Here is a 13,104-nt window from a genome sequence, read left to right as displayed (position 1 = left end):
CAACATTCTCCAATATTTTATTTTGTGTTGAGCAGGAGAAAGAAATTCTTGTTTTGGAACAGCTTGAGGGATCAACTTCCTCTTGGCTTGTTCTTGCCGTAACAAACATTCTTTATAAACACACTGCCACGGCAGCCACAGCAAAACTAATGTTAAAGAGTCAAGAGCAATAAATAAAGCAAACACTACAAACTTTATTATTTTCAATAAAACAACACCAGCATGAACTTCTGTACACGTATGAAAGAAATAATGTCAAACTGGTTTGTAAACTGGTTCTACACTCAGTGTGGCTGAAGTCAGTTGTAGTTCTCGTGTTTCTCTGTCCTTCAGTGATTCTGTTTGTCAGGTGATCATGTTCATTCACTCTGTCAAGTGGACAGTATTAGTGAACTAGTGTAGGGGATAGTGAATGAGGGTATGGGGTGTGATTTGGGACACAGCCTCTGAGTGTTGACTTTGAGCACTGTTAACTCAGAGTATATTCCTGTAGGCTATTTTCTCAAAAACGACAAATATTACACAGAATGCATTGTTTTCTACGGTATATTACTGTTTTAATGGAAAATAGTGTTACTGTCAGAATTTGGCTGTTTTTTACAGCAAGGTTTTACAGTGCAGATTGTATAAGCACACATTATAAAATGCAATATTAATGATTTTTATCAAGTGTATTAAAAATGTTGACATTTTAGGTAACGCTTTAGATTACGGCCCGGAAAGTACTGCGTAAGTAAAGAGAATTTACAGCATATTTTTCAGTAATTATAGTGTAACTATAAAGTAAGTACGTGTAGCAACAATATGTAATATTGTGTTGTTTATTGTACTTACCCTGTAACTACACGAAACAAGAGGGGAACAAACACCACTTTAATTTACAGCCCGTTGATTCATACTTACCCTGTAACTACACTGATAATTACCCCTTAATTAAAAAATACTTACAGTATAAATAATTTGTTAATTTTCCTGATAGTTACCCCTTTATTTCCCCAATATTACATATTGTTCCCTTATACCTACACGTACTTACTTTATAGTTACACTATAATTACCGAAAATGATGCTGTAAATTCTCTTTACTTAGGCTGTACTTTCCGGGCCGTAATCTAAAGCGTTACCACATTATATTATAATATAGCCCAGTGCAGTGCAAGTGAAATTTTTGAATTTAAATAACTAGAGTTATGAAGATATGCGTGTGTTTGTGTGTATCTTGCAGACTGTCGATGTCACGTAGAGGAGAAAAACACTTTTTGGGGCTGTTACAGATTCAACCCCTAGAAATAACTAGATTTGAGACAGAAATCCCTTCCGTCAAAGCCTGTGTCCCGTCACGTCACACTGATGGTACTCATAAACATTTCCAAGGTTGGCGGGTCTGTATTCATGGATACATTTAGTTTAGCAAAAAATACTACAGAAAACTCTATGTTAACCTTGACATGAGGGAAATGCAGCCTCCTTTTCAAATGCAGTTAAACATACATTTGCAACACGCCATCATCACCAGCATCACAAATGCATTGATTTTACTCCCCATTTGTATTTAAACATTTCCATGTCATTGACCAGTCATAGTAAGTAAATTCTATTTTGATCCGTGATTTTAGTAAACCATTTAAAATAGCCACTACATCAGTTGATTCATCACCTCTCAAAATATTTTTCCATGAAAGCCATATGGCCAGTTTTGATTTCCCAAATAAAAAAATATTAAAACATGAACATCCCTCCTATTTCTACTATAATTTGGGTCATAGATTAATAAAACTGGTGTAAAAACTTGAGCAAAACTATGAAAAAGTGGCTGAAGCCATTCACACTTTAAAAATGGTTTCCTGTTCTCCACATAAAGGGCAACCCCTCCCCACCTGTGGATCAAGGTGTGCTCTGTATCTGTTTGTAGCTATAAATCCATGTACAATTCTCCACTGAAGATCTCCAGACCTTTTCTCAAGCGGTGGTTTGAGCAAGGATCTCCAGCTGCCTTTAGGGGAAGCGCCTAGCCTGAACATATCCAGTCATTTGGATTATTTGACACTCTCTAGTTTTTCCAAGTGCCATGTTTTAACACACAGAGTATACATGGCTTTATTTCCAGCATCACAAAACAAAAACAACTGAAGTGTCTTAAAAGATAGCAGGCTCTCTTCCTTTTCTTGCCATATTCCAGTCTCAGCCGAGACACTCTGGAAACACACATTTAACCACCTCCTCATCAAGAGTCCAGTGCCAGTCTATAGTCCTGTGGCAGAGATTCAACACTTTCTGTGAAAATTTCCCAGTTTTAAAGCAAAGTTTTCCGTAGCTATCCATCCTTTTGTTTCCAATAGATGTCCAATTTCAACCCGTTCTCACTCCCAAGACGTCAAAATCTGAAGCAAAAGTTTAGCATCTTCACAATGAAGACGCAAAGGCACCCCTAGCCGTCACTATATCGACATGCTGGGTACTCCATTAATTTCAGTTCTTTACCCAATGCGTCAGATCAAGACGCATTTTATTCTTTGCATTTGTAAAAGCAGACATGATTTTATTAATGTTTTATTAATATTTATAGGCTACTTTTATATTTTGGAGCAACTAACCCAACTCCTTCCCTAAACCTACCCACTTCTAAACAATATAAAACACGTAACAGGCAAACACAAATACAGTCACAGGTATTTATTGCAAAAACTGACCAAAAACAGTATAAAACTATTAACTCATGTTGCATTCCAAGTCTTCTGAAGTCACACGATGTCTTCATGTGAAGAACAGAGTTGATCTTAATGTTTTAATTGCTTAGATGATGATCCCGGCGCTCCGTGAACACACAACTCTTTAGCATGACGCGATCGGTCACAAGACACACGAGAGCTAATGCCATTTTACAATCAAAGCTGACGTAATGACGCAATTGGTCACAAGACATACGAGAGCCAATGCAATTTCACTATGAAAACTGACGTAATGACGCAATTGGTCACAAGACATACGAGAGCCAATGCAATTTCACTATGAAAACTGACGTAACGGGCGGCAATTTTTGAAATTTAATGTGTTCATGATCTTCGGTGGATTGAGACGCTGGTCGCTTTTGTGGATTTCCTTCACACAAATCAATCGCTTGGCCTGAGAACACTTGGAATATTTGTACTTTTTGAATAAATTGTGCTGCAGTCGTATCTGCCTGTTATATCCTGTGTTTTATATCATATAACACACACATGGGTAGGTTTAGGGATGGGATGGGCCATAAGCGTCTTCATTGTGATGCGGAAGGCTCTTGACCATGCTTCGGATTTTGACGCCTTGGGAGTGAGAATGGGTTGCCAATCTTTATTATATTTGATTTCCACATGGCTTTTCTGAAAGTATCTGATTAAGAAATGTCCAAATCCAATTCAAGATTAAAAAGTAGCAGTTCTTCTTTCAGCCATAATCTCTGTGTCTCATTTACATTCAGTGAAAACTCAAACAGTGTCCATGATTTTAAAATTGATCTGTTAAAAGAGCTATGTCCAGAAATATCCAGTTTATTAATATCCATGAGGAAAAGATGACGATCTAGACCCATGTTTCCTGCTCTCCTCGGGAGGGCACAAGCAACTCCAGCCCAGCTCACATCCTCTTTGTAGAGCAGTCTCTGTGTCGTCTGCATTCTGAAGGCCTTTATTCTTGATGCTACATCAATCAGTCCCTGGCCTTCCTGTATAGGCAGATACAGCACCACCGCCTTCAGCCAGTGATGTCCCAACCAGAAAAACTCCACTAGTTGATTCTAGATTTCTCTCAGCTCATCAGGAGGCTCAAGTATTGCCATTTTGTGGCATAAAAAAGCTGCAACCAAATTATTACAAACCAGTACCCTCCCCCTGTAGGATAGCTGGGGTAGCAACCATGTCCAATTAGACAACCAAGCACACACTTTCTCCACTAGGCCCTCCTGGTTATTTCTTGTATACTCTTTTTCTTTACACCTACACTGTCTAATACCAGTTAAATGTTTTTTTTTTAAGACGGAACCTCTTTTGTTGTGAGAGTTCCTCATAACTACTTGTTTTTCTTACTTTCATCACAGAAGTAACACATTTTTCAGTGTCAGGGAAATAATCAACGTCAACCCCAGCTTTTCCTTTAGTCTTATCTAGGAAAGCATTAATCTCTTCAACAGTGTATAGATCATTTTCACCCTCCCCAGATAGCACACGTAAGTCGGGCCGATGTCGACCCGATGCACAAAGTTCCGTCGGCAAGACGTAGCTCAGAGAGCATTTGCTAATTGGGAAAATGTTGCTGAGACATAATAAAGCCCTTCTGAAGCGAATCGATGCGTTTGTGTAAGAAAAATATCCATATTTAAACTTACACAAACACGTCCATTGACTTCAGAAGGCCTTTATTAACACCCCAGAGCTGCGTGGAGCAGTTATTTGACGGACAGATGCACTTTTTATGGACTTCAAAAACAGAGCATCTATAAATCCAATTCTAATGCTTGGATTAGCCAGGACTTTTGTAATATAACTCCGATTTTATTAGTCTGAAAGAAGAATGTCATATACACCTAGGATGACTTGAGAGTGAGTAAATTATGGGCTAATTTTTATTTTTGGGTGAACTATCCCTTTAAGGCAGTTGCATGCTCAAAAGTTGTTGGGTTTGCCGTAGCCCCAGGGCCCTACATGTTCTTAATCTGGGCCTGTTTACAACAGGTTATTTTACTCTCAAATAATCATCTTAGACAAGATGTCATGGTTACTGTTTGATAAAGCAAAATGGTTGTATGTTTTCCTCTCTTTTTACCATTCCGACTGTATAATGAATCAATTATATTAATAAAACTATGTGTAGTCCATCTGGATGGTGATGGGTGTTATTTATAGCGATAATAGGCCTAATGATAATTTTTATTCCCAAAAACGTTTTATTTAAAAGTACACAACTGCTAATGTTTTTCAACATTGGTATTAATGCCAGTGGAAGTTTGGAGCTCTTCAGCTGTGGAATCAGCAGAGTGTTGGTGATTTTACGCACCATGCACCTCAGAACTCTGTGACTTTTCTTGGTCTTCTGCTTCGTGTCTGAGTTGCTGCTGTTCCTAAACCTAATCCAATGAATATTTCTTACAGCTGACTGTGGAATATCTAGCAGGGATGACATTTCACAAACTGATTTGTTGCAAAGGTGGCATCCTATCACAGTACCACACTTGAATTCATTGATCTCTGTAAATGCAGACGGCATGTTTAGGTGATTGATTCTATACACCTGTGCCAATGGGTCTGATAGAAACACCTGAATTCAATAATTAAGGGGCGTGTCCCAATACTTCTGTCCATATAGTGCACTTCACTTCCCTTTTCTCACAGATGCTGATGTCTTTCACAAATGATATAACCATCTGACATGTTTCACACAAAAATACACAAACTGTCAACTTGTGCTTCTGAGCATCTTGAAACTCTCAGGATTTTATATTGATTTAAATATGATGTTCAAACAAGTTTGGGCAAATAATGATTCAGAACAAAGCGGGAAATCATTTAATGCACACTGTAATGGATTTTCCCACTTTTACTTTGGTTACATGCATGGACAAGTTAAAGCTGTCATTGATGTTTGCAGAGCAAAATTGGACTGGGCAAAAATAATTAGATTCATTTCCATTAGTTGTTTTATCTACGGGTCAATAGAGTAGTGGAGTGAGTCAAAAGCAGTGAGTTACATTTATTTCATCATTTATTTGAATGCATTTTAGGGTGTTTCTCGAACGGAAGTTTTCATCCTTCCTAGTCCAGTCCTTCTGGGGCTTGTAGGCTAGTGTCCTCCGGTTGAGAAACACCTTTAGTGTTGTGATGTTGTGGAGATGGTCATGAGTTTGAGGCTCCCTCTAGTGTTCAGATGATGTTCAGCACCACGGACAGCGGCTGATCACCTGACTGAGATTCATCACGACACACACACACACACACACACACACACACACACTCACAGTCTGTCCTCATCGACATCAAACTACACTTCATAGATGAGTTATAACGCTGAATAACTGACCTTCAAGAGCTGCATTTGAAACTGCATGAGAGCGCCGAGATGGAGAGAGCGCTGAGATGGAGAGAGCGCTGAGATGGAGAGAGCGCCGAGATGGAGAGAGCGCCGAGATGGAGAGAGCGCCGAGATGGAGAGAGCGCCGAGATGGAGAGCGCGCCGAGATGGAGAGAGTGCTGAGATGGAGAGAGTGCTGAGATGGAGAGAGTGCTGAGATGGAGAGAGCGCTGAGATGGAGAGAGCGCTGAGATGGAGAGAGCGCTGAGATGGAGAGAGAGCGCTGAGATGGAGAGAGCGCTGAGATGGAGAGAGAGCGCTGAGATGGAGAGAGCGCTGAGATGGAGAGAGAGCGCTGAGATGGAGAGAGTGCTGAGATGGAGAGAGCGCTGAGATGGAGAGAGTGCTGAGATGGAGAGAGCGCCGAGATGGAGAGAGCGCTGAGATGGAGAGAGCGCTGAGATGGAGAGAGCGCTGAGATGGAGAGAGCGCTGAGATGGAGAGAGTGCTGAGATGGAGAGAGCGCTGAGATGGAGAGAGCGCTGAGATGGAGAGAGCGCCGAGATGGAGAGAGTGCTGAGATGGAGAGAGCGCTGAGATGGAGAGAACACTGAGATGGAGAGTGCTGAGATGGAGAGAGTGCTGAGATGGAGAGAGCGCTGAGATGGAGAGTGCTGAGATGGAGAGAGCGCTGAGATGGAGAGAGCGCTGAGATGGAGAGCGCTGAGATGGAGAGCGCTGAGATGGAGAGAGCGCTGAGATGGAGAGCGCTGAGATGGAGAGAGCGCTGAGATGGAGAGAGCGCTGAGATGGAGAGCGCTGAGATGGAGAGCGCTGAGATGGAGAGAGCGCTGAGATGGAGAGAGCGCTGAGATGGAGAGCGCTGAGATGGAGAGAGCGCTGAGATGGAGAGAGCGCTGAGATGGAGAGCGCTGAGATGGAGAGCGCTGAGATGGAGAGAGCGCCGAGATGGAGAGAGCGCTGAGATGGAGAGAGTGCTGAGATGGAGAGAGCGCTGAGATGGAGAGAGCGCTGAGATGGAGAGAGCGCTGAGATCGAGAGAGCGCTGAGATGGAGAGAGCGCCGAGATGGAGAGAGCGCTGAGATGGAGAGAGCGCTGAGATGGAGAGAGCGCTGAGATGGAGAGAGCGCTGAGATGGAGAGAGCGCTGAGATGGAGAGAGCGCTGAGATGGAGAGAGCGCTGAGATGGAGAGAGCGCCGAGATGGAGAGAGCGCTGAGATGGAGAGAGCGCTGAGATGGAGAGCGCTGAGATGGAGAGAGCGCTGAGATGGAGAGAGCGCTGAGATCGAGAGAGCGCTGAGATGGAGAGAGCACTGAGATGGAGAGAGCGCTGAGATCGAGAGAACGCTGAGATGGAGAGAGCGCTGAGATGGAGAGCGCTGAGATGGAGAGAGCGCTGAGATGGAGAGCGCTGAGATGGAGAGCGCTGAGATGGAGAGCGCTGAGATGGAGAGAGCGCTGAGATGGAGAGAGCGCTGAGATGGAGAGCGCTGAGATGGAGAGAGCGCTGAGATGGAGAGAGCGCTGAGATGGAGAGAGCGCCGAGATGGAGAGAGCGCTGAGATGGAGAGAGCGCTGAGATGGAGAGAGCGCTGAGATGGAGAGAGCGCTGAGATGGAGAGCGCTGAGATGGAGAGAGCGCTGAGATGGAGAGAGCGCTGAGATGGAGAAAGCACTGAGATGGAGAAAGCACTGAGATGGAGAGTGCTGAGATGGAGAGCGCTGAGATGGAGAGAGCGCTGAGATGGAGAGGGACTGAGATGGAGAGAGCGCTGAGATGGAGAGGGACTGAGTCGCGGAGAGCCAAACTTCAAAATGAACCAACCAACTTGACTGAGCAAAGTTGTGCTTGTGTCATTGTCCTTTAAGGCTCATTAACATACGCCCATCTTTTTTTAAATGACCAATCATATGTGTGGACTTGACGACTCCATGTGCCTAATTTATGATGGTGTCAGAATTGGTACAGTTTTTCTCAAAGGGCGGTAAACCTAATATGATATATCTCATAATCACATACTGTGCAGCGATGATTAAGAAAAAGAGAGAGGAACATTTAGATATCAAACAAGGTATATCTGGATGATATAAAAGCAGATACATTCTTTACACATTAATACAAGCATTTAAAATGACCTAAACATTACTCACACATCATGACTAGTAGAGTATAACATAGGGAACATGCGTACACACAAGGATATATCATTTACATTCTGGAATTGTGTAATTATGAGGAAAATGAGGAACATGTCTGTGCTATGTGTATTGGGTTGAGTCCTCAATGTCCAGGCCACTCTGCCCCAGTGGGGATGGGGGAATGTGTTGATAGGGAGAGAGATTGGAATCTATTTGAACTATCAACAGACTCTAACGGTGTTGCTGCTTAGCGTCGTTCAAGCCACAAAAGTGACAACAGAGGCAATTTAACTCAGACTCCTTTGTGCCAGGACATTAATTTGATTGCAAAAGTCAAAAAGGCTAAAAGCTTTCTGAAGCTGAGAGCAGAATCGACTCATCGTGATCCAGTCCAGACGCTACAAATGGTTGTGTGTACTGAGCAAATGACAATCTGAAAACGGTCGATCGCTAACATGTATTTGCTGTAATCACTGACTCATAACTGCATATAATGACTCTGATCCTGATCGTTATTAAAGATGAACATCATCAGGACCATCTGTGTCATTCAGTACATGATGATGATGATGATGATGATGATGATGATGATGATGATGATGAAGATGATGATGATGATGATGATGATGAAGATGATGATGATGATGAAGTGACGTGAAGTTTTGTGCTGTTAAACATTAGCGTAAATATTGTCTGAAGAATCAGAGAGGTTTGTAGATAATTGAGGATTAGCATAAATATTGTCTGAAGAAACAGAGAGGTTTGTGGGTAATTGGCTGTGAGTGTCTGTAATATCCTCATAATTACAATCATTGTGAGAAACCTGAGGAGAGACAGAACATTCATATATTCAATAATAGGAGAAATATTTAATAATAAACTTTTAGTAATAGTAATTGTACTCACGGTTTCATTGTTTGCTGGTGTCACGTGAGATCTATAGGAGGAGGAATCAGCGTCTGTCCAAGACAAGAACATTAATGTTTGTTAAATCTCTTCACATATTCATATTTCTCTGTTTTGCTCATCTTTAGTTGTGGCCAGCAGGAGGCAACAAAGGTTGTTTTATGAAAAAGGGGAAACAGAAACATCTATACAAATGTGAATGTATCAGTTTGTTTAAAAAGAGCTTTTAAAGAAGGTAAAAATGAAAGAATGAGTTTTACTGTGAGACTGACGCCTCCTGCAGAGAATCACGGTCAGTAACACGAGTCCAGTGATGATCAGAAGCAGAACCACAGACACACTGACCGTCAGTGTAATGTAGTTCACTGTTGAAGATGGAACCCAAGTGCAGTTTATTAACAAACGTGAACTAAATACAAATGAAACAAAGACCTGACCTGACACAGAACATGAACCAAACTTGAACGAGCATAGACAGCGACTCACAGACAACGGTACAGAGACAATACTCGACAAGAGACAATGGAAACATGAGGACCAAACAAAACAAGACCAAACACCTGTGAACAATCAACACAGAACCAATGAGAAGACAGGACTGAGAAACACATGACTTACACAACCAATAAGAACATGACACGTAAGACATGATGGAAAGGGAATCACATGACAAGAAACATGACTGAGTAAACTTCATAATAAAAGACATGAAACATAAACATGACACAAAACCCAAAACCAACAATGACAGTCGGAGAAGAGCCTGAAAACACCAGAGACACAAATGAGTGTGTTTGAGTTTCAGAGTGTGTTTGTACCTGTTACAGGAGACGCAGATGTGAGTGCTGGAGATTTAACTGATGAAGATGAGGATGATGAGGATGATGATGATGAAGATGATGATGATGATGATGATGATGATGAGGATGAGGATGATGGTGATGATGTTGAGGATGGTGTTGATGATGGTGTAGTTTCTGGGAATTTTGTATATATACAAAAATAATTGTTAAATGATACACACAGAACTTGACATCACGTTTCTCATGGTACAGATGCTTGTTACTGATGTCTTTCACACATTCACTACCCATAATTCATGTTTGCTGACACACACAGTTTGAGTTCCCAGAACTGAAGCCTGTGGTTTCACACTGAATAAAACACTACATGTCAGTGTGACTGATGAGCTCTATTAACTGCAGTTAACTATAGTACAAGTGTGGTAAAAGGACTCACAGATGTACTAAAAACCTGCACTTCTATTGCATCCAGATGACCACACCTGTACTATAGTTAAAAACTGTAAAACTGTGTTCAAATTACCACACTAATGCTGCAATGCCAAACACTGTAATACAAATTAATTATTTTTAATGGCATTATGGTTTAATATCAGTGATAAAATCCTCTGTACCTGTAACGGTGATCAGCACTCGTGTGATGAAGCTCTTGTGTCCTTGATCAGACTGAACTCCACACCAGTATTCTGAATCTTGTTCAGTCACATGACTGATGCTTCCCGTCAGGAGCTGCTCTTCTCTGTCATCATACAGCTGGATCTTTCCCTCACTCCTCCATCTTCTGCTCTCCTTCACAGACGTCTCTTTAGCACAGAGATCAGCTCCAGATCTCCAGCAGAGAAACTTCACATCACTCCTGTGGGATTGTGGGTATTTGCAGCTGATGTTCACAGATCCTCCTGCAGCAGCTGATAGACTGATGCTCTTCACACAACAATCATCTGTTTGACATCCAAATAAAGTGCAGCGATGTTACAATGAGCAGATATATTCATGATTCTGTCAAATAATGCATGAGTGACTGAAAGCGGCTCACCCTTCTTAATGTCCAGATTAAACTCAGAGAAGACACTGTAGTCTTCAGAGACTTTGACTGTAATCTTATATTCTCCAGAGTCGTTCTCATTCAGCTCTCTGATAAACACACGTAAGAGACCTGCAGATCTGTCATCATGAACGCTGTGTTTCTGTTCTGCTGCTCTGGTAGTGTTTATTACAGGAAAACATTGACCTGATGCAGTTTTACAGACATATTTCTCATGGTTCTTGAGTTTCATCTCATATTTGTAGTTTATAATGACGTTTCCTCCTGAATATCCCGTCACACTTCTGATTCTTTGACCTGTTCAACACAAACCCAGATCATTTGTCATTTAGTTCTCAATATAAGCACATATCTGCTAATTTTGCTGCAACATTTATGAATGCAGGTCCAGATTATGAGTGTAAATGTTACATCAGGAGATAAAAAGGTTATTGATGCGTCTGTTATGAGTTAGACGTGTGAACAGCAGTAATTACAGTCAGTGTTGAGTATCGTGATGTTGTGGAGATCGTCATGGGTTTGAGGCTCTCAGTTACTCACCTGTTTTAACCTTCACATTCACTTCAGTGTGGGGATCTTTTCCAACTCTTTCAGTTGCACAGTAGTACGTGTCAGAATCCTCTTGACTCAGATCTCTGATGGTCACAGTGAAGACTGCTGAACTTGTGTCGTCATACAGAGAGAATCTTCCAGAACGAACCCATTTATTTTTCTCATTAGTCTTGATTTGGTCTTTGCACACTGACCACTGTCCTTTACAAAAATACTTTATATATGCTTCATATCCTTCATCATATCTGCATGTGATCGTGACTCCGCCTCCTGAATATCCCGTCACACTGAAGCTCACGACACCTACAACAAACCAGCATCTTAATACAAGACTAACATATTTATAAGACTGAAATTAACCTTCAAATATCTCATCAAGTCTATGCTGTTGTTAGTGATTTACTCTGAGTTCAGATTCTTACCAGGAATCATCAGCAGAGTGAAAGTCCAGATGATCTTCATTCTTCTCTCTTATTAAATGATCTTCTCTGTTGTCAGTAGATTCAGTTCTTCTGAAGCTCTCGATGTGTGTTCAGATGAGCTTTGAGTGTTTCTTTCCTGGTTACATGTTTAACATGAAGTGCTGAATGTGACAGAGACGCCCACTTCCTTTGAGAGAGAGAGAGAGAGAGAGAGAGAGAGAGATGTTAATAAAGAGGTAAGCAGAAGCTGCTCACTGCAGAGCAAATGGATGGAGCTTATGTCTAGCTCCTCCTCACTAGACGTCCATGTAATTTGGGCCTAATGGGTGAAGCTAGAATATCCAACCACACCCTAACCCTACCCACAACTCTATCCCTCCACCCCTTTAGACATCCAGAGAGGAGGAGCTGGACGTCATGTGACTGCAGTGAGTACTTCCAGCAATTGTAACATCTTTTAACATCTTAACATGTTAAAGATTCAACTTGTGTTAATTGTCCAAACATCATGTTCATGGAGACAAATAATGCTTAATTTAGACATCATTCACATCTTCCAGTTTGAGTTCACATTTTTCATTCATTTCATTCATATAAGTGAAATCACGTTCATAAAACTCACCATCTGTATTTGTTTGAATTGTTCTTTTACTCCATCCGGTCTCCACAGAGACACATCAGATAAAACCTTCTGGAAACCATGAACAAATGAAGGAGTGAAAGAAGAAACTGGATGATAAAAGTCTTGATAGTCAAGCGGCTCCTTCTAATGTTCAGCTCCACGGACAGCGGCCGATCATGTGACTGAGATTCATCACGACACGAGAAAAACACTCACAGTCTATCCTGATGATCTTCTGTTTGACATCAAATTACACTTCAGAAACGTCATGTGCTGAATAACTGACCACATTATGTTGAGTTAACACTGCACGATTTTAGCCCTGATTTTCACTCGCAGACAGGTTTTGCGAAATCAGAGCCAAAAAGGTGCTCTTTCACGCAAGTGACAATCTGTCACAATTCACCAGTGTGAATGCCTGTGATTACCAAAAGATGGCACTCCACCCCGGACTGTCACTCCTTCATAGACTACATTACCCAGAATCCTTTGCCCCGACTCATTAGCACTCACTGTTTACACATGTGTCTCATTTCCCTGTTCACTTCACCCT

The 13,104-nt window shown here is 41.6% G+C and overlaps 1 protein-coding gene across 1 annotated transcript; it reads right to left on the bottom strand.

Annotated features, from left to right (window-relative positions):
• Positions 1–8,120: 8,120 nt before the first annotated feature.
• On the bottom strand, positions 8,121–12,042 carry LOC307123367 (polymeric immunoglobulin receptor-like). The gene is made up of 8 exons (XM_079811893.1): positions 11,930–12,042; positions 11,496–11,810; positions 10,947–11,252; positions 10,525–10,851; positions 9,926–10,084; positions 9,368–9,472; positions 9,108–9,160; positions 8,121–9,024 (listed from the first exon to the last, which is right to left on the bottom strand). The coding sequence occupies exons 1-8, from the start codon at positions 11,967–11,969 to the stop codon at positions 8,872–8,874; spliced, it is 1,458 nt and encodes a 485-aa protein (XP_079668019.1). The 5' UTR covers positions 11,970–12,042; the 3' UTR covers positions 8,121–8,871.
• Between the last annotated feature and the right edge of the window lie 1,062 nt (positions 12,043–13,104).

The sequence above is a fragment of the Gobio gobio genome (genome assembly GCF_949357685.1).
Source record: "Gobio gobio genome assembly, chromosome: 3".
In the NCBI taxonomy this organism is placed as follows: Eukaryota; Metazoa; Chordata; class Actinopteri; order Cypriniformes; family Gobionidae; genus Gobio; species Gobio gobio.
Note: the sequence above shows the minus strand (reverse complement) of the source record. Positions and strands in the feature narration are given on the sequence as shown.

Bases quoted from the DNA above. Each gene is read 5' to 3' on its own strand.
- LOC307123367 (XM_079811893.1), bottom strand. From the start codon at position 11,969: ATGAAGATCATCTGGACTTTCACTCTGCTGATGATTCCTG. The intron at 11,811-11,929 runs GTAAGAATCTGA...GGTTTGTTGTAG, and splicing joins CACTCTGCTGATGATTCCTG to GTGTCGTGAGCTTCAGTGTG. The intron at 11,253-11,495 runs GTGAGTAACTGA...TGTGTTGAACAG, and splicing joins GAATGTGAAGGTTAAAACAG to GTCAAAGAATCAGAAGTGTG.